The sequence below is a fragment of the Abramis brama genome (genome assembly GCF_963993115.1).
Source record: "Abramis brama genome assembly, chromosome: 19".
Taxonomy (NCBI): domain Eukaryota; kingdom Metazoa; phylum Chordata; class Actinopteri; order Cypriniformes; family Leuciscidae; genus Abramis; species Abramis brama.
The window spans coordinates 22,818,381-22,845,228 of NC_139981.1; the positions used below are offsets into that span (position 1 = coordinate 22,818,381).

Consider the following 26,848-nt stretch of genomic DNA (forward strand, 5'->3'; position numbering starts at 1 on the left):
GCCTTCACCGCTGGTCCCGTCCAGCCCTGAGCCTTCACCGCTGGTCCCGTCCAGCCCTGAGACTTCTTCACTGCTTGTCCCGTCCAGCCCTGAGCCTTCACCGCTTGTCCCGTCCAGCCCAGAGACTTTTTCACCGCTGGTCCCGTCCAGCCCAGAGACTTTTTCACCGCTGGTCCCTTCCAACCCAGAGACTCTTTCATCGCTGGTCCTGTCCAGCCCGGAGCCTGTCTTGACACCAGAGCCTGAATTCCCACCCAGCCACCCTCTCCCACCTCCTCCCATCTGCCTCCTCTCTACCATTCCTCCACCACTGCCTGGCAGCCCCTCTGCTCCTGTATCCACCTTTGAGGAGGTGGAGTCGCCGAGGATCTGCCTGCCACTCCTTCAGGGTCAGTGGATCCCCGGTCTCCACCTCAAACCTCCTCGAGCAGGACTCTGCTGTAGCCTGTCGGTCCATTACCTCCACCGTGGCTCTTACCTCCCTCATCTCCACCATGGCCCACCAGCTGTGCCGGGCTTCGTTCCCCTGGTTCCACTTTGGTCCTTCCTCGCCCTGCCCTCGCCTCGGAACTTCTCTCCTCCGACTTCACCTCGTCACTCCGTCCCTCAGGCTCAGTTGGGCTCCTCACTTCCTCCGGCTCCGCCTTGGTCCTTCGTCAACCCACCCTCGCCCCAGGACTACCCTCCTCCAGCTTCACCTCGTCACTCCGTCCCTCAGGCTCAATTGGGCTCCTCACTCCCTCCGGCTCTGCCTTGTTCCCTCGTCGACCCGCCCTCGCCCTGGGACTATCCTCCTCCGGTTTCGCCTCGTCACTCAGTCCATCGGGCTCAGTTGGGCTCCTCACTCCCTCCGGCTCCACCTGGGTCCTCGGTCGCTCCAGCTCCGCCGTGGCCCTCTGGATCCCCGCCTACGCCTCGGTCGCCAGAGCCGTCTGTGTCACCTTGTCCCTCCAGTCCCTCAGCATCGCCCCGTCTCGTCGGTTCTACGGTTCCAACCTGGTCACCTCTCCCACCTGCTCCGCCCCCATCAGTCGGCCCCCTGGTGTCGTCATCCCTACCTCCACCATGGCTCCTCCCTCCGTCTGCTCTGCCCTGGCCACCTGCGCTGCCTGCTCCGCCCTGGCCGCCTGCACTGCCTGCTCCGCCTTGGCCACCTGCTCTGTCTGCTCCGCCTTGGTCCCTCTCTCCCTCTGCAGTCGGTCCCTCTACGGCGCGAGGACGCGCCTACCAGGAGGGGGGAGTACTGTAACAGTTGTGTTCCTGTTTAGTCTTTTTAGTCACATGTCTTTTGTTTTCCCGCCACTTATCTGTTGCCATGTCTACCATCATTAGTTCATCATCACCTGTGTCTTGTCAATCACCTTCATCTGTGTCACCTGGTTTGTGTTCATCAGTGTCTGTATTTAGTTCCCTCTGTTCAGTCAGTCTTTGTCCGTTCTTGTCTATGTAACCTTTGTTAGAAGTGTGTGTGTGTGTGTGTGTATCCTGCCTGTTTGTATCGCTGAAGTTATATTTGTAAGTAAACACTTTGTATTGGAGCTTTCTGCCTTCCTCGTCTTCTTCTGCCTGCACGCACCCTGACAAGCTCCTCTGACATTGCTCTTTAAAAATTATTACTTTAGACTTATAATTCGTGACTAGTGTTTTCTTTTGCTCTATCCTCTGCGCTTCTGCGTTCGTCAAAACGTCATGCGTTGGGTTCCGCCGGAACTAGACTTTCATTCGGAAGTCAGTGATTCTAGTTTATAAAGTTATAAATATAGATATGTTTCTTACAAAAATGCATAGCTCTGCTTCAGAAGGCATTTATTAACCCCGTATGGATAACTTTTATGATGGACGGATGCCCTTCAAAATCTCAGTTACCATTCACTCCCATTATAAAGCTGGGAAGAGCCTGAATATTTTTTAAATATAACTTTGATTCTGTTTGACTGAAAGAAGAAAGTCATATACGCCGGTGAGTAAATTATGGGATAATTTTCAATTTTGGGTGAACTAACCCGGAACCCCAAAAAAATCCTGTAATAAACTAAACCATATAACTTCTCAAGAGGCTGACCTTCAATCTTTGAACAAATTTTGATTTGATTAAACAACATTGTTTTTAGCATAACAGGACAGACTCTTTTACACATATACCTTACCCATATCACATCTCAATAGCTGCAAGATTGTTTTGCAATATAACATCAACACAGTAAGTACACTGTACCAAACAATTATATATAACAAATATATATATATATATATATATATATATATATATATATATATATATATTATGTAAGTAGCCTATAGTTGAAGACACCTATCATAAAGTGGGACCAGTCATTCTTATATTGTTAAATGTTCTGCTGAACAACCATTTTTGTAATGTAGGCACTAAAAACACTTCAAGAAAAAAAAAAGATTTTTTTTTTTTTTATTGATGAAACATTTTTTTTACCCCAGTGTTTGTATCCTCGGATTCTCTACGAAGATCTTGTTTCTACAGGCATGAAGTGAAGCACATCTGTACTAGTCACTCCTCCTCCATCAGTAGGACACTACTCCACCCTCTCCAGTGCGTTCATCTCTCCGTCCGTTACTGTCCCACGAGTGGAGAGGATTTCAGCACCGGGACAGATCCACCACACATCCACCACCGTCTCAGGCATCATGGCGACAGAGGTAAGAATCATTAACATGTTCATTTGAGCTGCATGCGAGAGGAACAGACAGGAGAGCGGGTCCGTTTCATTCGTATCGTTTGTGTGAAGTTATTTTGACACCTGCTGTGGGGTTGAATCACGACGTTTCCTGTAAACGCTTTAGATGAGACACGTTCAAAGAAACCAATTAAGAAATGGAGACGTTGTTTATTTAAAGGCTGCTTTCGTCGACATAGTTTTCGACTGAAATCACCCAAAAGTGAAGCATCATTATTTTGTGTTCAAAAGCAGAGGATCTACAGAAGAAAGAGTGAATGACACAGACGGACTGATGTATTATTCAGCACCCTGGACAGAGACACGTTATACTGAATAACCCAACACATGATAAAGTAAAAGTATTTAGTGTGCGGCTCTCTGGAATACTTGGTTCTGATTGGTCAATTGCGCCGTTCATATAGCCCTTTTCCCGATTAATAACCGTAGCAACGCTGTGTAACTGAATATTGATCGGGGAATCCTTCGTTTCTAACTGTGCTACTGTCTCTCCAAGTAAGCTGATAAAATAATGTTAACTCAAATAAGTATTTCGTGGCTATTTATTTGTTAAATAGCCATAGGCCTATAATAGATTAAAAAAATAATAATAATAATAAAAAAGAGTCAAGTGATACCGTGATCACGAGTTTATTTTGCAACATTATGTCTTACATTTAAACCATAATGCAACAACTAATGTATTTGCTTTGCTATGTATTAAAAAGCGCACACGTCGCTAGTCCCTAATAATGTTGGGTTAAAAATAACCCAAAGTGTTTCTACTGTGTAGCCTACAGGTGAAAGCGCTGCAAGCGGCGATTGACTCTATATGAAGACTTCAGATGCAAAAGCCTCTATAGAGTGCCATCTGAAATTTTCTTCTAGAATGATCATTTTTATCAAGCTTGTATGTTTATGTTCAGTTATTTCACTTAAATGGCAATGAAAATTACCTGCTAATTGTCATTAAAGTGAAATTACTGACTCTCTATATACGAGCTTGATAAAAATGCTCATTTTAGAAGAAAATTTCAGATGGCACTTAGAGGCTTTTGCATCTGAAGTCTTCATATTCTGATTGGTTGTCTTGGTTCTATATTTAAAATGCATCATCTGGGTATTTGAATTTCACTTTTCGCTAATTGGGACACATCTAAAGTTAACGATTTTCTTTAATCAGTTTACCAACAGATGTTCGTGACTCAGATGCATAAAAATGAATAAGTGAATGAAATATGATTTTACATTGTTCATAAGCGCTAACCGCGTTAATAGGCCAACCTGTAAAACAAAAAGTTGAGGAGACTGACAGCATCTGACCAATCAGAATAGAGAACGCAACTATCATTGGTAATCATTCAAGCCAATCAGCTTTCGGGTTCAATTTAATGCGTCGTTAAGCTTGCCTGTGGACAACTGTGGAAGAAAAACATTTAGGCAAAATATCGATGAAATCCAAATGAATGAAGGATCTTCATCTATGCATTGGTGAGTAGGCTACTGAGTAGATGTTAGATGGAGTAGAACTTCTTTCATGAGTACATTTTGCTTGATGGTGCTCAATTTGTTTTGTTGATTTAGCCTATTGTATTGACCACTGTTGCTGATTAGAGGATTATAACAAATCATTAATTATCAATACAATTTTAAGATATCATCATAATTGTAATTATTATAATTTATTTTTTTTAAATAGAGAATCCTGCTAAATTTTATTGATTTTAATCAATACTGTTTCACATATCAGCCTCCCTAAAAATTCCCTCACTGACCACCACTGTTAGCACCTGCATAGCAATGCCCTGACAACCACCTGCAATACTTTAGCTGTTTAGCATCATGGTGTTATGCATGGCTAAGCATCACTTATTCATAAATTAAAAATTCATTCTTTTTTAATATGCAGAAGCATACACATCTCGTTTCTTCTGTTTTATTGTCATATCTCCCAGATCATTTTTCTCTCTTTAAGAATAATGTCTGTATAGCTGCCCTTTATCCTTAATGCATAATCAACTCCTATCCAAACTGCATAATAAATGGTTTATATTTAGGCATCTGTTTGGATTGCATGCACTTCCTGTTTACTCAGCCATCTTGTTTACAGATTTATTCAAAAGGTAGGCAACTCCCTCCAGTGAGAATACACAATGAGATTCCACAGTTTGTAATGTATTCAGGGAAACAATTCTTTCCCACAGCAACCTAGATTTTACCTTTACTCGGTTATTAAAACTGATTGTTGACTCTCACCTAGCCAACATTCACTGGGGAAAAATAGTTTTTTGCTGTCACAAGAAGAGTTGTCATGCACTTGCTCTGGGCATCTTGTGGTCTTGTTGTCCTACATCAGGCTTTTTTTTCATTTAAGCATATTGGAATGAGTCATTGGAACATTCCAAGAATGCTCCGAGTGCCTTTCCTCCGCTTCACTGGTCAGTTTAGCATTCAGTGAACTCTGAGGCGTCTTTAGATGGATCTGTAGTTTCTTCTTTGACAAGCACCTCAAATCAAGTTCAGTTAATCCTTAAAATAAATGATGCTGTTTTATGTTCTGGGGCTACTGTGACAACTGATGTGTGATGTGTTTCTTTTTTGGAATGCAGAGCTGCTGCATTAGACAGTCTTTAGAGGATTGCTTGCTATTTATGATGTGACTCCAAAATGTTTTTACCCTTGTGCAGGGGCCACAACAAAATACTCCCAACATTGATTTGTTGCATTTGGGCCTGGGGCCTGGTAGCAACACACACAAGCACACACACACACACACACACACACACACACACACACACACACACACACACACACACACACACAGAGAGAGAGAGAGAGAGAGACTCACATTTACTTAGCTATATGTTTTTGATAGTTTATATATTGCTAATTATAAACACATGTAGGCTAACCCTAAAACTTACAGCTAATATTTATTGCATTTTTAAAACTGTATTTATTGTTGTTGGGGTTTTTTTTGTTCCCATGGGTCTGCAAGGGAGCTATAATTTTAACTATGTATAATATATTAATTTGCTTATTTACTATAGGTTAGTCTTAACCCTATTAAATTAGTCACAGGTGATCTACTCTCCAATCCAGAAGGGGGCACACGCTAACCTGACAAGCCAGGCCAACATCAAGATGTTGGGTCTGGGAACACACCATTGGCAGGGCTCAATCCGAGGGACGGGATGAACGGTTGTCTTTCAAATTATCTCTGCACGCAATAGGATAGCGCTACAACCAACCAGAGCATTTTCCCACCAGCGGAGCTAGTTGATAGATTAGACTTTTGCCGTATCTGGCCGGCAAAACTACGAACACATCTTCCTTTTTTAAGAATGACTTCAGTGCCGTTCTTTGTTCTTTTCTCAAAGAAAAGCTTAACTCCAAGTCCTCCAGAGTCGCGGCCAAAGCTGATTTGAAAGACCGCCGTTAGCCAGCAGCAGCCGCCATTCTTTGTTTTCAAGTAGCAGGGAATTCACACGGAACCGTCACAACTCTGTCGTCATTATGTTAAGCCCGCCCACCGACTCTATACACAATGTGATTGGCCTGACTAGAGTTTGGTTTTTACAACTCGAAAGTCAACGGAGAGTTGCTAGACTACCCTGGCTGCAAAATAAAATTTGCTGCCGCTATGGTGCGTCTAGATTTCTAGGCTAGGCACACGCTGTAATGCAATGCTGTTTGTTAATCGCCACAACAAGAAAAAACACAGAATGACGATCTATGCACCAACTCAAAACAAGAGTTCAGATGGCAACCAAGAACTTGCTAGTAGCCTATATGCTGAGTTTTGAGAGGGGGCATGTAAATGTACTGGACTTGTATTGAACCGTGACTTGTGTGTACCGTTACACCCTAGTATATAATTTAGAAAAAGTGAAACATAACACATTTACTATTATTATTTTATTTATTAATTTATTTATATTATTTAGAGCAATGAAATGAAGCTTTTGTCTGATTTAGTAAACGTCTGGGGATAGTTTTATCCCCCAAGCATAGCTAAGTAAATCCACACAGATAGAAACACAGCCGTCTCCGGTTACACATTTGCTCCCTGTGCCAATCCCAATTAATTATACACAACTCAATGAACTGTTTTTATTTGTGTTACTTGTTAACTGTGGTCTCCAGAATATCTTGAGTTAATTAGAAGTGAATAGACATGACAGAACAAGATTGTAGAACAATGTTTCAGTAAAGCAGTCATATTGCTCATATTGAACTGAATTAACCTAACCAGGAAAATTATCCTGTTCTGAAACAGTTTTACAGTTATAAGACTAACTGAACGCTTGATGAAAAGATATTTGCATCTAGAAAAAAGGAGCGAGAGAGGGTGGACAAGCGAAGAAATGAACTAGCACGACAGAGAGCAGTTCTACTGTGTAACAGCCCTTTTAAAGTGTCACAGCTAAAGCAACCTGTAATTTGTTTCATGTGACCCTGAGGCCATGTGCACTCAGCATCTCTGGTAGCGTTTAGAGAACATACTGCCCTTCCAAGAGCTTATTTTTTAAAGGCATGGCATCCATGCACTGTTTACTTTCAATGAATCTTATGAATCGTTTTGATGTTCTCCTTCTGTTCAGCCTCTGGCAGGTGGCAGATGTTTAGCAAATGTGAGGAGGTCAGTTAAAAGTTGACAATCTGAATGTAACCTGCACAATTATGCAATAATAACATTTCATAATGGTGGTGCAGCACAGATGTCTACTAATTAAAATATTTATTTAAGGTACATAACAATGAATGACTAACGTTTCGATGTAAAGTTACATCTTCATCAGAGTCCTTGGAGAGAATGAGCAATGAATCCATTAATAAGGATCATCAACAGGTGTGATTAAGGGGATTAATCATCAACAGGTGTGATTATTTTTGGGTTGGCCACCCAAAAATACACCCCTCTAAACCAAGGTGTCACACTCATAAATCAATCATTAAAGGGCAAGTACCCACATACAGATCAAAAAAAAGAAAAAAAAAAGAAAAGTAATATAAAGTAATAAACAAACGCCCCACTGATGTTTTGCCTCCATCAGAATTTCTTGTTAATCTTGTCGAGATCATTCTATCTAACAACTTTTTCAAATACTATGATAAATTCTATTTACAACTTCAGGGGGCTGCAATGGGGTCCTCGTTTGCACCCTCATATGCTTGTTTGGTGATGGGTCTATGGGAAGAAAAATATATACAGAATACTGAAAATAACCCGTTCCATTCTAAAATATCACTTTGGCGCAGATATATAGACGATATTCTATTAATATGGAAGGGCACACCTAGTGAGTTAAATAATTTTTTGACTTATGTAAATTCTACTACAGATTATTTGTCTTTTACTATGCAGTTTAACAAGCAGTCCATTGATTTCTTAGACCTTACCATTTCTAAGGACGCAAATAATATCTTACAATCTACTATCTACCGTAAACCTCTTAGCAGGAATACTCTGTTAAGAGCAGACAGTAATCACTCGCCTCATCTGATTCGCAATATACCAGTGGGCCAGTTCCTACGAGTCAGAAGAAATTGTAGTACCACAAGTGAATTTATGTCAAAAGCAGCCCACCTAGCGCGTCTTTTTGATCAAAGAGGTTATGATAAATCTGATATTTCTAAAGCATGGGATAGGGCTTTTAATACAGACCGTGCCTCATTGTTAAAGAAAAAACCTAAGCCTCACACGACATCTAAAGTATTTTTTTCAACTAGCTACACTCCAGCAGCAGGAAGAATAAAGAACATCATTCGTAAACATTGGCACGTTCTTAACAGTGACCCGACACTTAAAGACATCTGCGCTGAGCCGCACAGGTTCATTTTCAGACGCGCCCACAACATTCGTGACTGATTGGTTCACTCAGATATGATTATCCCACCTTCTACTACTTGGCTTCCCAGCCCACCTCTGGGTTTCTATAAATGTGGCAACTGTGCGCAATGCTCCAATTCGACCAATGCGAAAGATTTTTCACATCCCCGTACTGGTAAGAAATATTCTATTTCTTCATTTATCAACTGTAACAGTACTCACGTAGTATACCTTCTAAAGTGTCCCTGTGGACTGGTGTACATAGGTCAAACAAAACGTCAACTTAAACTAAGGATAGCTGAACACAAAACAGCAATTCGTACCCAGAACTTAACATATGCCATGGCGAGGCACTATAAGCAGGCCAATCATGGTTCCCCTGCATCTTTGAAGTTTTGGGGAATCGAGAAAATCATACCTCCACCCAGAGGTGGTGATATTATCAATAAACTCCTATGCAGGGAAGCGTTTTGGATACATACACTTAACACTCGAGAACCTTTAGGTCTAAATGAAGAATTGAGTTTAACATGCTTTCTCTAAACACTTAAGCATATTAAAATACAGTATTTAAGATGAATATACTTTTATTCCCATTGTATTGTGAACTTTATATTACTTTTTGTTTTTGTTTTTGTATGTGGGTACTTGCCCTTTAATGATTGATTTATGAGTGTGACACCTTGGTTTAGAGGGGTGTATTTTTGGGTGGCCCCCTTAATCACACCTGTTGATGATCCTTATTAATGGCTTCATTGCTCATTCTCTCCAAGGACTCTGATGAAGATGTAACTTTACATCGAAACGTTAGTCATTCATTGTTATGTACCTTAAATAAATATTTTAATTAGTAGACATCTGTGCTGCACCGGCGATTCCTTTTGTCTGGTTTGTTTTGTCCTGCCCTGGTTGCACCAGATTGTTTGTGGATTACAGAAGCGCAGAGAACCTTCTTTTCAATTTCATAATGGTGCTTTGAATACTTGACACAAATTGACTCTATTCCAGATTATAGACTTTTAGCAGTCAGATAGCATTTTGAACAGTATGTAGGTAGCTTTATAATATTAAAGGGTAACTCTCGCCAAAATTGAACCCAGGCTCTTTTTGTTAATCTACCCGAGTCAAACTTTCGTGTAAAAGCATAATTAGAATGGAAATGCGACTTTTAAGATTGACCGTATTTTCGTTTTAGGTCAAAATGCCTTTTGAATGGGAGTGCATGGGGCACTTCTAAGATAGCATCAAAATCGCTATTTTTAAAACACTAAGAAGGCTCGACACAACATAAAACTGTGCTCGAAGTATCACCAAGGGGCTCTACACATGAACTTGAGCATTGACTACATTGGTTGTGTATACAAAGTTTACTAAAAAGAAAGATTTTGTACGACTCACTTTATCAGTTAGGGTTTCCGGTGGCTGGAATTTTGTCAGTCAAAAGTAGTCGATCTCCGAATGCAAAGTAACATGAGGAGAGTAAAGATGGAAAGCTCCTAAAGCTTGTTTCCATATAAAGTCATGGATAATTTTTTATCTAAGTTATCATGCTTTTCATTGAAATTACAAGTTCATGACATTTCCTCATATGGAAATGTCAGCCTTTCTTTGAAATGTGTGCCATTTGGTTTGCTATTTTGTTTTCTACTGCAATGAGATTAAGATATTTTTAGTGTCCAAATAATATTTTGTACTTAATGCTAAATACATTCAAAGCAATTCCTGTGAGTTTATTCTTTGCCTGAGCTGTTCAGCTGATTTTATGTGAAAATCTGTTTAGTATGACAATCATTCACTTATAAACAAGCTTCAAAAGGCAGCCGCATTCGATTAAAAAGCAAATCTCTTGGGGGACGGTAAAATCAGTTTATAATCTCCTGGTATTTAATTAACATGGAGAACAGAATGTGCTTAAGATCAGAGTGTTTGATTATAAAGGCATCTGTGCACAAGACAGCAAATGTCTATTGATCTGTTTGTGCATAAAGTACCAAAAAAAAGTCGTCCCAAAGTTGTTGTTTTTTTTTTTTTCTTTCTTCTGTTGAACACAAAGGAAGATATATCTTGAAGAATGTTGGTAACCAAACAGTTTCTGGTCCACACTGACTTACATAGTATTATTTTTTCCTCCATACTATGGAAGTCAATCGGTGCCCATGGTTACCGACCCACTTCAAAATATGTTTTGTGTTCAGCAGAAGAAACAATTCATACAGATCCGGATCATCTTAATCCTTTACTCAATGATGAAGGAATTTTCATTTTTGGGTGAACTATCCCTTTAAGTTTATTTTTTTAAATAATTTTTTTATTTACAATTTACATAAAGACATTTACAAAATTTGCTACTTCAAACGTTTTGGTTTTTAATTGTAATATTATTATTGTTTATGTTTTTGGAGAAGGTCCCTTATCACCAAGGCTGCATTTGTTTGAAAAAAAAAAAAAAAAACGGTAAAAAAAAAACAAACAAAAAAACCCGGTAATACTGTGATTACTAATATCCGTTTTCTATTTTAATATATTATAAAATGTTATTTTCCTGTGATAGCAAAGCTGAACTTTCAGCGTCATTACTCCAGTCTTCATCCTAATATGCCGACACGTACTGACCACAAATTATTCACGCATTGTAGAAAGATTTTTTGGGACTTTTTTTTTTTTTTTTCCATTGTTTTTCCCCTACCACATTTAATCAGCCATAACTGTCAATAGCCTATAACACTACACACCATAGTCCATTTTCCACCACCAATAAGAATGTTTTTGTTTTTGTTTTTGGTGTGTTTGCGAAAATGCTAAAAATCTGTATTCTTCATATGCTTCATATACTTTAAGCCACAATTTTTAAATAAATAAATAATTTAATTTGTTTTTCATTTGTTTTGAAATATCATGAGATCCCTCTAACACCTTAGACCATATTTGTTTTCCTTTGTTTCTGTTGTATGCACACAATCACATTTTGACAAGTGTCTTGTCTATGTGGATCTACATAATGAACCTAAATGGCTACATACAGTATTGCAATACACTAGCGGTGAAGAGTTCAGGGATGTTGGGCAGCTGGCCTGTGCATCAGTGAGTACTAACATGACATGATTGATATATATTACATTGCATTTGAATGGTTTCAGTGCCTTTTATGTGCTGCTTAAAACTGAGCCCATATAATCTGACTTGCTCTTTCTCTCTGTAATGATACACAATACTGCTAAACACCCAGCCCTGCAGGGCAGAAAAGAGTTTTTTTGTCTCTCAGTCGATTGGAGTCCTTCACTTATGACATGTAGGCCTATAAACCACTATTCAGCTGAAGCAATCCTATATTTTTGCTTCTTCTACGGTGTCTCTCAAGGGTTTGAGAGCACATCAGCATTTCTCTTTTTCTGTGGGAAGAAACCCGAGCGCTGGAAATGTTCTGCCTCTGTCACATCTGTTTAAAATCATCTTCCCCATTCACAAAGGAAGGAAGAGGAAATGCCCCGAGAGCCTATGAAGTCTTGAAGGTACACATCTTTCTTCCTAATATGCCTCTGCAGATCTGCTCAGCTCCTTATGAAATATGTCTCCGTGTTGGCAGCATCTAGAATCAACCTTTGACCCCTCAGATGTTTCTGCTGGACAGGCCGTTTCATTAACATTCATCCTTTTCCTGAACTGATGAATTTTAATTGGCCGTGACCGTCTCTCTGCGGAGGGTTGTGATGGCCGATGATGCTAATGGTCTCACTTCAGGAAAGTCACTGTACCCTTGCTCACCTTTCAGACTTATTCACCAATTACTGCTAACTTTGACAGTTCAGGACTTACAGAAACTGGATGGTTTATCTTCCTCGCCTCAGCTTAAGCCCACTAACCACCTACAGTTCGTTTACTGACTGTCTGATGCCAATTGGACACAAAAATAGCAATATCTGGCAGACATTGACACTTGATTTGCTGCTAAAATTTGTGTTGTTGTTGGCCCTATACAGAATAGAGCTGCACGATTAATTGTAAAACACCCACGCAATCTTAAATGACAACAATTCGTCTATTTGTCTATTAAAACTTGGTATGAAACAGTTCCGCAAACAATCTTTTCAATCTTTCTTTTCTCCAAATGATTGCAGAAGTACTGGAATAAAAGTTTATAGTTCAGATATAAACCCTGATGTCTACGGTAGAGTAAATCACCTAATAAAGATTGTATAAATTGAATCATACTTTCAATAGATTTGTTAAAAAATGCTGATTCATCCAGTAATAAAACAAGTGAAGTCTTCATGAGTGAGTCATTAGCCCTCTTTCACACAGTAATCCTAGTAAATTACCGTAAAAATTACCAGAATGACTTTACCGTTAAATACACAAATATGCTGTCCACACATGTTATCTTAACGGTAATTTACCAGTAAAGACTGCATGTGTGAAAGGGGCTTTCGAATCATTCATTCAAACGGATTAAAAATAAATAAATTAAATAGTTTTTAATTAGACTCCAGCAATTAAAATTTTGTCAGAACCTCTAGTAAATTACATGTTATTTTACTTGGTTGTCTATTTAGTTTGTTCTGGCGCTTCAAGCAAGTATGGTTGAGTTTCTGTTTATATGTTAATAAAAGCCTAAGTTCAATCTGTTTATCCTATAAAGCGATCGTGTCTCTTCAGAAAATTTGGTCTAAACCGCTCAATTCATAAGAATTAGTTTTACGATCTCTTTATGAACTTTATGAAGCGTCAAAGTGGTAGTTGCTTAGCTGTCAGTGGTCAAATGATTGGTCACTTTTCATGTTGGTCAGACAGAACTTCCGATCTTGACCAAAATAAGCTGCAAATTGTACAAGACTTAGCAGTCAAAAGTGTTACTATGAAACTTCTCTGCATATAACTTTTACATGACAGTTTAGATGACCTCCCAAGTGTGAATAATTTATCATGTCTTCTGGGAGAAATCCAACTGTGGATGCTCATGTGGCCAGATAAGCCACTTGCTTGTGGTTATGCTAACAGCTGCTGTGAGATTTCAGACAGCAGAACAGCTATTATGAGCGTCTTCAACCTGATTCTCCCTGAGCGATGCCTCCCAGGAGGAGTGCAGGGATAATTAGGCTCGTCTCATTTGGCATGAACTAAAAGGCTTTGTGTGTCGTGGCAACAATGAAGACTAATTATCATTACCATCCATCCTTATGAAGCTTTGGTTGCTCATTCTGACTTCCTTTGTGTATTTTTCAGTGCTAGGCGTTGTGAAGTCAAAATGACAACATGTAGTTCAATTTATTGCTATATGCATGAAAAAGGACACCTCCCCCCCCCCATTGTCTATAACAGTGGTTCTCAAAATGTAGGCCCCAGAGTTATCAAAAGGGGTGCGAGGCATGGCTAAGGGATAGTCAGCAAATTATGAATTTTCATTTTTGGGTTAACTGTCCCTTTAAGTTGTGCTGTATTAAAATCATTAAATACACAATTAAAATTGAAATGATTAAATATCGTAATTCCAGAGCTGAATGTTCTTTAGGTTTTACACTCTTAATGGCCAATGAATTTACATGGCTTTTGCAGTATTTACTGATTACAGGATAAGGTTTTACTCGCAAATAGCAATTTTATACCTGATAAAATATTTTTGAGCTTGACATAATTAGATGTAGGCATAACTACATTTAACTACATTTTGCCTACATTTATACTCATTAACAAAAATGACTAGTCTAAATAATAAAGTTCAAACTAAAGGCAAGTGAACAGTCAGTAAAAAATAAGAACAAATACATTATAACAAAAGTTACAAATAAAGTAATTTCCTTACTGTAGTATTGGACAGAAATGTAATAATTTGGACAAAATGTAAAATAGTATTCTGTGTAATTTAAATATAGTTCTGTTTTGTTGTTTGATTTACACTAATGACATATGCTAATTACACTATTACAATTACTTCTTGGTGAAACAATGGAGATATTACAAATATTTTAATATGATTTTTTAATATGAAGTGATTTTTCCATCGTCTAATTTATGCACTATATTTTCTGTGAATGCACACGAATACAGCATATTGCCTGTAAAGGATGTTTCAGCACTGGCCCTATACAGAGTAGGTTAACTTTCCCATGTTAGCAATAGAGCATTAACAATGGACTTATTTTTGGCATCAAAGCTTTCAGCAATTACACTAATGAGACCACAACTGTGAGGCCAATTAATTTTTGCTGAAAATAAAGCTGTGAGCCTTTTCTTACATCTTGATCTGTTAAAATATGGATTTGTTTATAAGGCGGAACAAGGTTTCGAAAGAGAAAGAAAGAAAGAAAGAAAGAAAGAAAGAAAGAAAGAAAGAAAGAAAGAAAGAAAGAAAGAAAGAAAGAGAAAGAAAAAGAAAGAAAGAAAGAAAAGAAACTGATGCAATGCTTGCAGTATCTGACATAAAGCTTCATGAACTGCAGTAAATCCTGAAGAAAGTATGTTCTTAATTCATAGTTATTATTTGAAAATGAGTTCTGGAATATTTCTGTCCGACTGTATTGTCAATTAGAGAATCAGGAGAAAGAGGATCCATCAGGTTTCATTCTCTCTCTTGGCTCTCTAAATTTATGATGTTTCCAGAGCTGGTGAAGATGGTTTTTACACATAGAGTCCTAAAACAACTCATTGAGTGTTTCTTTGCGTTCTTTTGATTGATGCTCTTTTGATTGATGCTCTGTCTTCTTTCTGGCCCCAATTTTATAAACATGCATATATGTTCCTTCATATTGTAAAAAATTATTGCTTTAGAGGCCCCTGTCCATTATTCATTTTGATAGACTGAGACTATTGATGTAGGTCCAGGGTCTATCATTTTATACTGTAGGTTTTCTGTGTGTCTTGGAAGACATAGAAACCATAAATCATTAAATGAATTGACACAATGTCATACTGTCCGGACCCTCTCAATTTTAAGCGTCAAATCTGACATTCTTATCCACATGTACAATGATTTAACTGTGCAAGTAAAAATTTACATGGAAAATGTATAAAACGATACACACAAGGCTCTAGTTATATCAATGGCATAGTGACTGCACCGTTTGTCATTTTAAGTTTCAGACGCGTGCTTAAGAGCGACACCTTTTAGACCACGGTCTATTCTGTGTCTCTTTGTAGTTCCACAACCTCCAGGAGCTTCGTCACAGTGCGTCTCTGGCCACCAAGGTCTTCATTCAGAGAGACTACAGTGACAGCACCATCTGCAAATTCCAGACCAAGTTTCCCGCAGAGCTGGACAGCAGGGTAAGTTTCAAATGAGGGTTTGGGGCGACATCTGATGTGTTACTGCCCTTTATGTAGGCGCACATCCCATGAGGCATTGCTTTTTTCTTAAAACTTTTGATTGCATCGATCTTAAAGGGATCAAACTTTCCTTGATCTTTTGAAATGAAAAGGTCAATGTAAACATATTGTAATTTATCATACTCAAAATGCCTTCCCTTTTTTACTGACACTAAGCTGTAAAAATGGCTCCTTCTGAACTTTGGAAAATTTCTGACGTCATAGAGATGGATATACTGTATTGACGCATGTTGATCCGTGTTTACACATCAAAAGCACTTCAGCAACTTGCCCAATTTTATACTACCATTCAAAAGTTTGGGGTAAATAAGATTTTTTTTTTTAAATACATTTTTATTCAGCAAGGATGCACTAAATTGATTAAAAGTGAAAGTAAAGACTTAAATTGTTACAAATTGTTCTATTTCAAATAATTCTGACATTTTTTACTTGACTTTTTAGAATCTTAAAAAAAAAATCATATTTTCCACAAAAAAATAATAATTATTAAGCAGCACAAGTGTTTTAACATTGACAATAATAATAAGACAATAAGAAATGTTTTTTTGAGGACCAAATCGGCATATTCGAATGATTTCTGAAGGATCAAGTGACTAAAGCCTGGAGTAATGATGCTGAAAATTCAGCTTTTCCATCATATGTTAAATAAATTAAAATAGAAAACAGTTATTTTAAATTGTAATAAGTTTAACAATATTACCATATTTACTAAATGTAGCCTTGGTGAACACAGAGGCTTCTTATCGACTCCAAACTTAGGAACAGTAATGCATATTATTTTTATTTTTACAAAACCTTTTATCAGTTAATCCATTCCCTGGGAATCATTTTTGTCTTCATAATAGTTTTTCGTCCAATAAAACATCATTGGTTTGAACTGACTGTTGTGCACAGATCGAGAGGAGCCTGTTTGAAGTAACGATGAAGACGCTCAACTGCTACTATGCAGAGGCTGAAAAGATTGGCGGTCAGTCCTACCTGGAAGGCTGCCTGGCTTGTGCTACGGCCTACATCATCTTCCTGTGCATGGAGACACGCTATGAAAAGGTATCGAGATAGTCTTCTCCTGTTTCATTTACAATACACTCAACATTCATCAAGATGCCAATTCTGATATGTAAGATTGAGAACAACTGCAACCCATGAAAGCCTTTGAAGATCAAAGAAGAGCATTCAGGCCTGGTCACCCAAGGATTCACAAAGAAACAAAACATTAGAAAGTTTGAACATTTTTGATGTGCAGACCCATTTAAATCTGACCACACACATTCGCATGTGGCAGATGGAAATCACTTTCTTTGAATAGCAGTCAAACGAAGTCGAGATAAGGTTCGATATGCGTGGTTATGCCCTACTTAGACAATAGTTCCATTGTGGCGAGCACCTGTCCACCAATGGGCAAACCTGACCGAATCATAACATGACATTCAGTGCTGCGTACTTCCAAAGGGCAGCTAATTTCTCCACACAGGTGTGCATCACCTGCACTGAGATAGAGCGGATGTAAAGTCCCTGCTATCTCTCTCTCTCTCTCATACTATATTCATCTTCATGCTTTAACATGTTTGAAAAGTGACGTCGTTCATGCCTAACCCGCATTATGCAACTCTGAGGTCACATCAGGCTTTTTCAGAGAGTTATTTGTAAACTCCAGCCTATAAAAATGCCCACCTTAATGGTGAACTCTGATAAACTGCACCCACCCATGATGAGCGGTTTTGTTTGTTGCTCCAGCTGACAGGAGGCCACACATGAGTGGACACGGATGAGTTCCCTCATGCCCCGGGCTAGCATGATAACATCTTCCTCATCAAAGTCGAGTGATTGCACACACAAGTCAGGGCAGCGGAGACAAAGATTTAGAGCGTGCTGGACTGTCACACGTCAAGGCTCGAGATGGTAAATCACAGAATGACCTTTCGTTTTGAACAGAAGCAGCAGTTTTCAACCTGTGGTACACTAGTTGGAAATTTTAAAGAGTACATTTCACATTTTTACTGTAAATTCAACATAAATCAGTAATAAAGTTCAATAATGTGTGTATATACATGTCAAATGTTTGTAATAATTACTTTTTTATTATGTTTTTGAAAGTAGTATCATATGATCAACAAAACACTAATGTTGTGAAAATTAAAGTTCAATTTAAAATAAATGATTAAATTTATTCCTGTGATTTTAAGAAGAAAAAAAAGATAAATTAATACTTTTATTTAACAAGGATGCATTAAATTAGACCTTTTTAACTTTCTATTCATCAAAGAATCATGAAAAAATATATATATATCATAGTTTCAAATAAAATATTACAGCAAAAAGTTTTTTCATTATATATGCACACACATGTATATAATTATATATATACAGTACCAGTCAAAAGTTTGGAAACATTACTATTTTTAATGTTTTTGAAAGAAGTCTCTTATGCTCATCAAGCCTGCAGTTAAAAAAAAAAACAAAAAAAAAAAAACAGTAATATTATGAAATATTATTACAATTTAAAATAATGGTTCTCTTTTTTAATATATTTTAAAATGTAATTTATTTTTGTGATGCAAAGCTGAATTTTCATCAGCAAGTACTCCAGTCTTTGGTGTCTTATGATCCTTCAGAAATCATTCTAATATGATGATTTGATACTCAGTTATTATCAATGATGGAAACAGTTGTGCTGTTTAATATATTTTTTTGGAATACTTTTTTCAGGATTCATTGATGAGTAAAACGTTAACAGCATTTATTCATAAAAACAGCATTTATTCAAAAAAACAGCATTTATTCAAAATAAAAACATTTCTAACAATATAAATCGTTACCATCACCTTTTATCAATTTAACGCATCCTTGTTGAATTAAAGTACTAATTTCTTTTTAAAAAAAAAGTTATTGTTCCCAAACTTTTGAACGGTAGTGTATAATGTTACAAAAGATTTCTATTCTAAATAAATACAGTTCTTTTTAACTTTTTATTCATCATACTCAAAAAGTATCTCAGGTTATAAAAAAAATATTAAGCAGCACAACTGTTTCCAACATTGATCATAAATCAGCATATTAGAATGATTTCTGAAGGATCATAAGACACCAAAGACTGGAGTACTTGCTGATGAAAATTCAGCTTTGCATCACAAAAATAAATTACATTTTAAAGTATATTTAAAAAGAGAACCATTATTTTAAATTGTAATAATATTTCATAATATTATTGTTTTTTTTGGGTTTTTTTTTTTTTTAACTGCAGGCTTGATGAGCATAAGAGACTTCTTTTAAAAACATTAAAAATAGTAATGTTTCCAAACTTTTGACTGGTACTGTATATATATATATATATATATATATATATATGTATGTATGTATGTATGTATGTGTATATATATATATATATATATATATATAATGTGTGTATGTATATGTATATATGTATGTTAGAGTATACTGACAATTTGAAATTCAATTTAAAGGGGTGGTTGATTATGATTTCACTTTTCTAAATTTAGTTAGTGTGTAATATTGCTGTTTGAGCATAAAAGTTGCAATGCTCAAAGTTCAAAGCAAAGGGAGATATGTTATCTTGAGCACTTCTTGCGTTTTTTGCCTCTTCACGATGACTCGCTTAATTTAGTCCTAATTTGTAAGTTGCTTTGGACAAAAGCGTCTGTTAAATGACTAAATGTAAATGTAAATATGTTCTTTTAAAGAAATTGTTTTTTAAGGACTACAACAAGCGGCCGGGTTAGTGACATCACAAACCCTAAAATTTACATAAACCCCGCCCCCAGAACACTATTTATAGATTATCAAGACAGAATATGCTAATCAATGACTAGAAGATAACTACACATAAGCTACATAAATTCACCAACTAACCATTCAGAAATGTTGTCTACATGTTGCCACTTCTTGAGTCTCTCCATCTATCTGACTCCGGTTTGAACATAAAAGGCTAAAAGTTTTTGAAATGTTCAGTGCATGTCTGTGTGAGGTAATTGAAGCTGCTAAGGACACAAGCTGTTGAAGCTCCGCCCTCTGTGCCGGGAGCAGCAGCTCATTTGCATTTAAAGGGACAGACACAAAAAAAGGTGTGTTTTTGCTCACCCTAAAAAAGTACTGTATATAAAAATATCTGTGGGGTATTTTGAGCTAAAACTTCACATACACACTCTGGGGACATCAGAGATTTATTTTACATCTTGTGAAAAGGGCATTATACCATCCCTTTAAATCTGTAAATAAACAGGAGGTTTCAAGGTTTTTAAAAATGTTGTTTATTTTTAATGTTTTTTCAAGTTATAATGTGAAATTAAAAAAAGTTAAGCATTCTGTAATATTTCTAAGTCACTAATGAAATAAGCAAATGCAAAAAAAACGAAAAAAAAAAAAAAACGTTTGGTACATGTAAATGCAAGCTCCTGCAGCTTGAGTGCTGCTGCCATTAAAGCTAAAGGGCAACAGTACCAGACACTGAGACATTCATGTTAATTTTTCACTTTAACTTTCCACTCAATTTATTATGTTGATATAAGTTGTAATGAAAATTCATTTCCACTGGTGGTCTCATGCTTTTGGACCTCCCTCCATATTTACATGGCATTTTTATCATGATAAATGAATGTCATTTTTTTGGATAAATGTGTGCTTGTACACTTTGTTCTGGAAAAACGTATTTCACCTCGTATTGTGCCAAGTAGCATATTAGCAGCATGTGTTGGATTTACTCCTGTGAGTCATTGCTCATCTTGAAGTTTGTTCATGGCCACTGAACTCCACTGAACAGATCTGTTTTCTCTCCTTATTACAAACATCTTTTCACGGCCGGTTCTGTAGAGTGGAAAGCAAAGCGAAGCAAAGTGATGCACAGTTTCACCCCACTGGGGTAGAGAAACATGGGCAGCCTTTGCAATGCTCACTTGAAAAGAGCAAAAGAGCACTTGAAAAGAGCATCGAAAAAAACAAGTAAACTTGATCTAAATAAGCTACTGTTAGATGCCTTTGATGCTTTCATAAATGTAATATAATATATCATATAATAATATATCATATAATTATAGCATTATTATTAAGCAGCACAACTGCTTTCGACATTGACAATAATAAGAAATGTTTCTTGGGCACCAAATCAGCATATTAGATTGATTTTTGTAACACTTTTTGTAACACAATTTTTATGCCCATTTTGGGATATCACATAAAAAAACGCTGTATGGAAATGCCAAGATGCACGTAAGTTCTAAAAACCTGCATAAAACATTTATGACCTCAATTGAGGTGGATTTTTTTTTTTTTTTTTATCCGATGAGAAGACATGCAGGCATTCAAACTTTGGAAAAAGACTATTTATGGCACCCAGACAGGTATGTTCTATGCAATTGACTTGATAGCAAAAAACAAGATACATTTCTAGTTTCAACATTATTTATTCTTCAGATATTCCTTTTTAAATGAAAAAAAAAAAAAGTATCAGCTGTGTGCAAAGTGACCTAAATTTGGTTTTCGACCACTGAAAATGTGTACAATTTACCAATTTACTGATGAAGCCACATTAAGAACTCCATATCTCTGGGATTGAACCATCGAGGGCCTTTAAAATGAAGATATTAAAAGGAAAGTTTGTTAAGAACCAGAATCTAGAAGGATATTGAGATACATTTAATACTTCTTGAGCAGGCCAGGCATGCAAACTTGAGAAGTGCTTTCTCACATTTTTTAACTGTCACCGTTGGCAACAAAAATGGCTAAAGTCAACAGATTTTATTAATAGACTACCAATCTCTGTGCAAAAATAAAATTTGATGCTGCTGTCTTTCTAAAGTATTTTTTACCCCCCTGTAATTTGGCTCCAAATCTGTGAAAACTGTCATTTTGACCCCCCTCTACAAAACAGTGGATTACTCAGTAAATATACATCCATGGCTTTAATCACTATTCATGTTTGTCTTTCTATAGAAAAAATATGAACCAAAATCAAAAATTTGAGCTGGGGACCTCTGGTTGATTTGACACGGAATGACCCATTAACTAATTATATTTATTTTTAAAAGACCTTTTTAAAATGCTTTTTTACAGATTCAACATTCTTTATTGTATAATGTTGCTGTTCGAGCATGAAAGGGGTCTGCAAAGTTACAAAGCACAAAATAACTCCAAGGGGAGTTATTGTCTATATCAGTAAGCACTGTTGCTGAACTCTTTTGTAGTCTTGTATTTATTTATTTTTTCTGGGAATGATCACATCACAATATTCCTCATTTAAAAAATTCCCGCCAAAGGCATACGCAAAAAAAGAGGGCGAGACCTGGTTGAGTTGCATTAGTAGTAGGCCTATGTTGAAAATTTTGGTTATGGTAAGGGGCGTGACATTTCTGAAACACACTCAAGAGTGGTTGACCAATCACAACACACTGGTCCAGCTGGTCCAGCGGGGAAATTGCCAAGCAGCTTGGTGAAAAAAGGTCCACTGTTGGAGCAATCATTAGAAAATGGAAGAAGCTAAACATGACTGTCAATGAGCTGGGACCACCGTTTCCAAGGTTACTGTTGGTAATACACTAAGACGTCATGGTTTGAAATCATGCATGGCACGGAAGGTTCCCCTGCTTAAACCAGCACATGTCAAGGCCCGTCTTAAGTTTGCCAATGACCATTTGGATGATCCAGAGGAGTCATGGGAGAAAGTCATGTGGTCAGATGAGACCAAAATAGAACTTTTTGGTCATAATTCCACTAACCGTGTTTGGAGGAAGAAGAATGATGAGTACCATCCCAAGAACACCATCCCTACTGTGAAGCATGGGGGTGGTAGCATCATGCTTTGGGGGTGTTTTTCTGCACATGGGACAGGGCGACTGCACTGTATTAAGGAGAGGATGACCGGCGCCATGTATTGCGATATTTTGGGGAACAACCTCCTTCCCTCAGTTAGAGCATTGAAGATGGGTAGAGGCTGGGTCTTCCAACATGACAATGACCTGAAGCACACAGCCAGGATAACCAAGGAGTGGCTCTGTAAGAAGCATATCAAGGTTCTGGCGTGGCCTAGCCAGTCTCCAGACCTAAACCCAATAGAAAATCTTTGGAGGGAGCTCAAACTCCGTGTTTCTCAGCGACAGCCCAGAAACCTGACTGATCTAGAGAAGATCTGTGTGGAGGAGTGGGCCAAAATCCCTCCTGCAGTGTGTGCAAACCTGGTGAAAAACTACAGGAAACGTTTGACCTCTGTAATTGCAAACAAAGGCTACTGTACCAAATATTAACATTGATTTTCTCAGGTGTTCAAATACTTATTTGCAGCTGTATCATACAAATAAATAGTTAAAAAATCATACATTGTGATTTCTGGATTTTTTTTTTTAGATTATGTCTCTCACAGTGGACATGCACCTACGATGACAATTTCAGACCCCTCCATGATTTCTAAGTGGGAGAACTTGCAAAATAGCAGGGTGTTCAAATACTTATTTTCCTCACTGTAGATTGTACTGAATGTCAGCTTGCTTATTTGGCTTAAGATAAATATTTATTGAGTCCACGTCATACAAACAAGAAACTATGCTTCTTACCACTGGTCAAGAGGTGCCGTTCCAACCACACAACTTTGCAATGCAGTTTGAATGTTCATTTGAACTATTGTTTTGGAAAACAGTAACACCCCTGAGTGTTACTAACAGACTGGGAAGAGAGATTCTGCAATAATGTAAAATATGTGAAAAATAATGTCTTTTGAACATTCAAACATGAAAACATTCTTGGAGACCTCAAAAACTAAATCAAGGCCTATATGGCATTATAAAGTAATAATAATACTTATTATTATTATTATTATTATTATCAATGTATTACTAATTCTAGTTATACAAATATTTAAATGTATTTATAAAGGCTATTCCATTAGAAAATAAATTTAGGGAGTAACTTTTTATCTGTCGTAATTGAACGGATTGTGGAATTTGAGTGTTTCTTACCAAAATGGAGCCAGCTGATTGGAGGGGAGCGGATGAAAAGTGAAGAGGGATTAATGATGTCAACCAGCAAGGAAAGTTGTTTCAATCATGCACAAAAAGACCAGAAAAGTGTATTAAGTAAATATGGATAATATTTATTTTATTTAGAACGATTTATAAAACTATATTGTTATCGTTATAGTTATCGGCCTTGGTGTGAACTGGGAATTATGATAATCCTCCTAACTCCTGTCCTTTCTCTGACTCCCACAGATACTGAAAAAGATCAGCATGTATATTCAGGAGCAAAATGAGAAGGTCTATGCACCCAGAGGTTTGCTCCTCACAGACCCCATCGAGAGAGGTATGAGAGTGGTATCCTTTGTAAACAGTCCAGGATGGTTTTCAGTCGCATGTTATGCTTTTTTGAAGTGTTGGCACTGCCACAAACAGCTGAGCATGATCTAGTTGTGAACTTTGATGACTTATTCTGTTTGTTTGATGAAAAGACTTTGTTCTTTTAGCTGTCACTTCAAGCTAAGATACTTTCTCATGACCATGCTTTCCTTTCACATCTGATATTCCAAAAAAAAAAAGGTTTATATTTGCTTTGGCACAGCATGAAGTCAGTCAACACTTTTGTGATTGTGTGCCTTCTATTCGTTCCAAAGTGGGAAGTCACACTGTCTTAAGAGTTACATACTATACAAAGAATATAACTTCACCTTCAGCCGTTCAGGAGTGGTGACACTTTGATATGTTGATATAAAGCAGAGAGGAAAATCGTCCTTATTTTGTAGGCATTTCTTTCCATTTTCCAGCACCATGGTTGTAGGAAACTGTGTGAGACCAAAAAGCTGCCTGAGGCTAGACCTGATTGGAAACACTTTGTCTGTGTGATTAAAGAATAAGGAAAGTTTGTCAAGACAAACAACTTAAAGTGTTTTACAGCTAGAGTTTGAAGTCATTCATATTTCAAGCCAAACTGAACATCTGTCAGTGGGATTTATTGGGATAACATTTCAAATCGATATAAACAAAAAGAAAAATAATATTATCAAAAAGGGAACAATCTAGTTTTGTTGCATCACAACAAACGGATTGCTTCCAGTGCACATTTAACCCAAATGGTGTCATTAATGGAATTTGTCCTAATTAAATATTACTTGATATGTATGTATTTGTAATAATAACTCAAATATCTTCATTATTTTTAACTTATAATTTAATAACTCAAAATAATTAAGTACAAAATTGAGGCTTTGGGAATTCCTATAAGCCCTTCTTCTAAAATGAATTAGTTACACTACCATTTCTAAAGTTTGGGCAAGTAAGTTAATTTCTTCTTTTTTTAATAGTCTCAAAAATTAATACATTTATTCAGAAAGGATGCATTTAATTAATTGAAAGTTAACTTTATCAAAGTATCCTAATGAAAAAAAAAACATTTTCAACATTGATAATAATATTTATATAATAAGTTTCTTGAGCAGCAAATAAGCATATTATAATGATTTCTGAAGGATTGTGTGACACTAGCTACAGTATATTATGTGCATTTTGGTATATCACATAAAAAAAACAAAAACATTATTGGATTATGGAAATGCGAAGACACGCATAAATTCTTAAAACGCTCATAAAAAACGTATGTGCTCAATTGAGGCGGAATATTTTTTTAATCTGATAAGAAGACATGGGCATAAACTACAACGGAAACACATTTACCAAATAAATCCCTCAATGCGCAACAAAAAAACTCATGTGACTTTGCCTCAACAGTGGATGTGATTGGATTACTGGACTAATCAGCGGACCGATCGCATTGCACAGCATCTCAAATGTTGGTTGGATCATTCTGAAATGCTGGAGCCATTAAAATGTCCCAAAATGAACACAAGATAACATGACAGCGTTTATTGCGTTTCGTCTGCATTTATGATGTAGGGCAAAAAGAGCCACAGTGGCTTTTCATTTCATTTTTATTACAGACAAGTTTGTTCCCTTGAACACATGGGATGGAAATTGCTTTATTTGCAAATGTTTTTTGTGATATTCCAATTTTGCACACAAGTTAAATTTGCAACTTTGGATGAAAGCTAGCGAATGATAGCTAGTGAAGACTGGAGTAAGGATGCTGAAAATTCAGCTTTGCCATAACGTTTTAAAACTCCATTATAAAACATTTCAAAATAAAAAACTGTTATTTAAAATTGTAATGATATTTCACAATATAACTGTTTTTACTGTATTTTGATCAAATAAATGCAACCTTGGGACTAGTTCTTCGACAAACACCAAATTACAACAGATTAGTGTGTAAAACCTGTGTTTGTTGAAGCAGTTTGAAAATGATGCATATGTTTCTCAACATTATAAATCCAACCGGTATCATGGGATTGTTTGAAATGTTGCTGTTTGTTGGGTCAGTGGGAACTAGACTAATTGTTTCTAAGCAACTAACCTAATGAGATGTTGCTGCATTGCTCCTGTCAAGTCTTTTGATGCATAGCTGAATACTTGTCAGTTTGCAGATATCAGGCTCAACACAGCATGTTTCCTAATAGCCTACTAGTTGCCTTGGCAACCCATTCCCTTTTTGATTATTATTTTGGCTTAAACTTTTTTTCCTTTTTCCAGAATATGTATAAAAAGAATTATCATATGTAATGAAATTTCAGTATCTTTCAAGCAACCAGCGCCCACACTTTAGGAAACCCTGGTGTAAAAAGATCTGGGTGTGTTTCCTCTCTCTCTCTAGGTCTAATATATGTCAGTATTGTTGAGGTATGACAGTAAATGCACCCTCAAACGATCATCCAGGAACATATTATTCTTGGATCCCATAATTTTGGGTGATTCCTTTTGGGAAATCTATCCAGTGGACCATCAAGCTAGCTTGGCAATCCTGGTTCATCTCCTTCCCGCTGACTGCAGGCCCGTCTGGCTTTGGCAGGCCTTCGTCAGCTCACAGCCCTGTGGATTCCAACCAGCTGTCACCTTAGGAGCAATGGGCAAACAATAGCTGCCATTCAGTTCCTAGCACACTGACCACCAGTAACTCATCGCAG

General features: G+C 37.1%; 1 protein-coding gene across 1 annotated transcript in view; it reads left to right on the forward strand.

Annotated features, from left to right (window-relative positions):
- Positions 1-2,511: 2,511 nt before the first annotated feature.
- The window catches only part of golga7bb (golgin A7 family, member Bb), a 35,609-nt gene continuing 11,272 nt past the window's right edge, over positions 2,512-26,848 (forward strand). The window contains exons 1-4 of the mRNA XM_084093098.1: positions 2,512-2,673; positions 15,655-15,780; positions 16,735-16,887; positions 24,051-24,152. Of these exons, the coding sequence (XP_083949224.1) occupies positions 2,662-2,673; positions 15,655-15,780; positions 16,735-16,887; positions 24,051-24,152 (393 nt within the window). The 5' untranslated portion in view covers positions 2,512-2,661. The remainder of the gene's footprint in view (positions 2,674-15,654; positions 15,781-16,734; positions 16,888-24,050; positions 24,153-26,848) is intronic.